General features: G+C 41.5%; 1 protein-coding gene across 1 annotated transcript; it reads right to left on the bottom strand.

The window, feature by feature from the left end:
* Positions 1-898: 898 nt before the first annotated feature.
* LOC308092266 (protein RER1-like) lies at positions 899-1,513 on the bottom strand (the record flags this gene model as incomplete). Its single annotated transcript, XM_080438114.1, has 1 exon — positions 899-1,513. The coding sequence occupies one exon, from the start codon at positions 1,511-1,513 to the stop codon at positions 899-901; it is 615 nt and encodes a 204-aa protein (XP_080294240.1).
* Positions 1,514-3,443: the final 1,930 nt, after the last annotated feature.

The raw sequence follows: 3,443 nt of genomic DNA, 5'->3' as shown, positions 1-3,443 counted from the left end.
TCACAGGTTCTGGATTTGTTTCCATACGCTATGGCTCAGTTCCAGATAAGGTCCCCAGGACCTAATTGGGTCCTACTCAGGAGGTGGTATTAACCCTGTGTTCTCGGAATTTCTCTTTATCTCTTATCTCTTTTTTATGAGGGTTTGTTTTTTTATGACGTCCCTCTCCCCTTCAAGTGTGGTTGTGGTTATAATGGAAACGTAAACAGAATACACATCACAGAACTTTGAAAGTTCTGGGCTACCTGTCATTGACTTCCATTATGAATTGAAAAATATATGAAACGTGGAAAAAAAATGTGGAGGTACTTTCTTGATCTACTGGCAGGCTTACACAATAACTTTGGGGCTGATCGGGGGGTACAGGCAGCGATTGCAAGTATTCTTTCAGCTTCAAAAACTTCAGATTTTCCATCTTCAGCATCCTTGTCCCAATGTACCTCCTCCCGCAAATGTCCAAACCATCTCAACCTCTTACTTCAAATGTAATATTCTTTAACTATCTTTTTTTAACAGCTATTTTAAACATATAACTTCTTTTTTTTTACTTGGTATGTAGTTTTATATAGTTTTCTTTTTCTCTAATTCTATTTACTGTCAAGGTAACAGTGTACCGAAATCAAAATATACTTCTGTGACTTTTGCTACTTCAAAACAGAAGGAAAAGGGGCAACAACTGGCACTCTATCTCACCTTCTATTGAACTTATAGCTCACTAGATAAGGATCCCATACCCATTACAAAAGAAAAAAAAATCCAAACGACGCAGGGGAAGACGGATAGTTTTTAACCACTTAAACCCCATATGGTTGACCTCTCATAGTATTTTCAATTGTGGACGGGCTTATAGATCGGCTATTTTCAGCGAAGATTTTCCCCAGAACACGGATGCCGGGGTTTAAGAGGATAAACTACCAAAATGTTCCCCTGTGTCTTCCTTATTACCTTTATAAGTCTTCTTCCCGTGTGTGAATGGTAGGTATCTGTACTTGACCATATGTTTAATCTGCCTCTTCATGGTGACGCAGAAGATCATGATGAAGTATATTACAAGTATAGGCCAGCATACTGGCATGTTGAAGAAATCAAAGAATGTGAAAACCATGGCGACCATAATTCCTTTTGTTGTGGAATGCCAGAATTTGAATTCTGGCAACTTTCTAATAAATGGTCGGAACTCCTCATTCTGCTTGGTAGGGAGGGAGGGGCCCTCATCATCATCATCATAATCTTCGTCAAGCAGTGCAGGATCCACTTTCGGTGATATAAAGGAGATGAACATGTTAAGTTGGTAGATTGACAAAGCATATGTAACTATAAACCAACCCTGTAACACGGCGATTCTGATCATGTAGATGAGACCAAGTGTTAGAGTTGCAGTCCATCGCAGTCCAAAGAATGGTGTTGACTTGTCTAGCCATGACTGATAGATCTGTCCAAGCTGTGTGAAGAAGGTACCGACTGCAGATGGCTTCCCATGGATGGATTCCCCAACACTGTCCCCTTCTGTCATTGTCTATATCTCTTGTCTGATGCGGCTGCTGTGACAATCAGCTCTTCGTTCTTATTCTAGTCTTATCCTTGCTGACTAGCTACGTACCTATCGTACAGGCTACTTTGAAAAATGCCTGGTTTGTTTTGGTCTCCTCTTCCTTTGTTTAGTGATATCTGGCCTGACACAATGCCCACCTATGCTGTGACTACCAGATCACTGAGGCGACAGGTTGGGCTGGTCTTAGTGATACCTTTCTTGGCTTTACAATACCCACATACAAATATTGAACTGGGAACTGGCCCGCTGCTTGCAGGGCTTGTCCAGCGAGAAGTTAGCCGATGATGTTTGTGCCCTCACAATACGATGATAATGGGTATGGGTAACTGGCAGATTGTTGGGTAGGGGTATGTGTTTCGGTATCTCTGCTCTACTGGTTCCTGATGCAGGCAAGCGTGGAAGACTGCCCCAATACTGCTGTGCAGTCCAGTTTTAAACTGAGCTGCCTTGACATTTGCATCATCACTGTGATGTCATTATTGTCTCCGCCGGAGGCGGAGAGTATGTTTTCGCTTCGTCCCGCTGTGTGTCCCCCTCCCCCGTTGCCAAGCTAACATTGGTCAAACTTCACGTGACACGTGACAATATGTTGTCACCAATGCTTTTGATTGGCTAGCGAGACGCATGACGAAATATTGGAACAGTACCTTCCAGTATAAATCACCCGTCCGTGCGTGTGTGTGTCCCTCTGAGAACACCTAACATTGGACAAGCAAAGGCGCAGAAGGCCAAAGCTAAGAAAGCATACTCATCTACAACAGTAACACAGAAGAGGACTATAGAGTTGAATTGATCCCACAACAAGGCCGAAGTCTTAATACTGTAACAATTGGCCACCTTGATCAAATACATTATGTAGCACTAGAGAAAACTGACATAGATCAAACACACCAATCAACTGCTGAAACTGTTCAAGACAATGAAGATGAAGAAGACAGACAAGCATTTGAACAAACCAGTCAATTACGAGGACTCCCATATGACACATTGCTTCAAGAAGAACATTTTTTAGATGCAGACACTACATATTCAGTCGCCCCTGCAGAACACCAAAAACCACGCGCATTCTACCAAGACGACCCGTTCTACCAAGACGACCCGTGCTATTAAAATAGCACGGGTCTGCTGGCGGAGACTTGTGCTCCGAGGAGCACATTTTCTAGTTGTTTATTGTTATTAGTCTACACTGAACAAAAAAACAAGCAAAAAACATCACAATACAACGTATAAAATTCAGTATAGCATGATCAATGTTAGTGAACAAAAACACAAACTTAGAGAACAAAGAAAGGAATTAAAACACAAAAATACCAATAATAATAACAAGCGAATCTTATCTGATTTCCTTTCTGATTATTGCTTGCTTAAATTTATTTTTGAAACCAAATTTAATTTTAGTTAGAGTCAAATGTGGGGGGAGGGGAACACATCCCAGTATGCAATGGCTCTGTACATTACTATTTTCTTAAGTGCATTGGTTCTGGGCAGAGGTAAAGTGACCACTTAGTGCCTGTCTAGTATTATAACCATTGTCTATCATTTGCAAGTAATAGCTGTAAAAACAAACTGAAGGGTTTCTTTGAGGAATAGACATTCTTTAATAACAGAATAAGGCTGCTTGCCAGTCTTTCATCCACCCTCATCTGCTCTGGCATGCATAGCATCCACACTACTCCTGACAGAGCAGTTAAGTGCTAGTCTTTCCGCCTCTGTTCTGAACAAGCTGAAGTTTACCAAGTTCTTGCTTTGATGCACTAGACCAGATAATACGACAGTAGTCCAGATTTGACATAACTAGACACAATGAAGTCAGCCATACCCAAATATGGAATTCCGTGTCAGTCTGGCTCAAACATGGATTTGAGTTCGAGGTCAGTCTTGTCCAAATATG

This window comes from Gymnoscopelus braueri (genome assembly GCF_963280865.1).
Source record: "Gymnoscopelus braueri genome assembly, chromosome: 9".
In the NCBI taxonomy this organism is placed as follows: domain Eukaryota; kingdom Metazoa; phylum Chordata; class Actinopteri; order Myctophiformes; family Myctophidae; genus Gymnoscopelus; species Gymnoscopelus braueri.
This window is presented reverse-complemented; position numbering and strand designations above follow the sequence as displayed.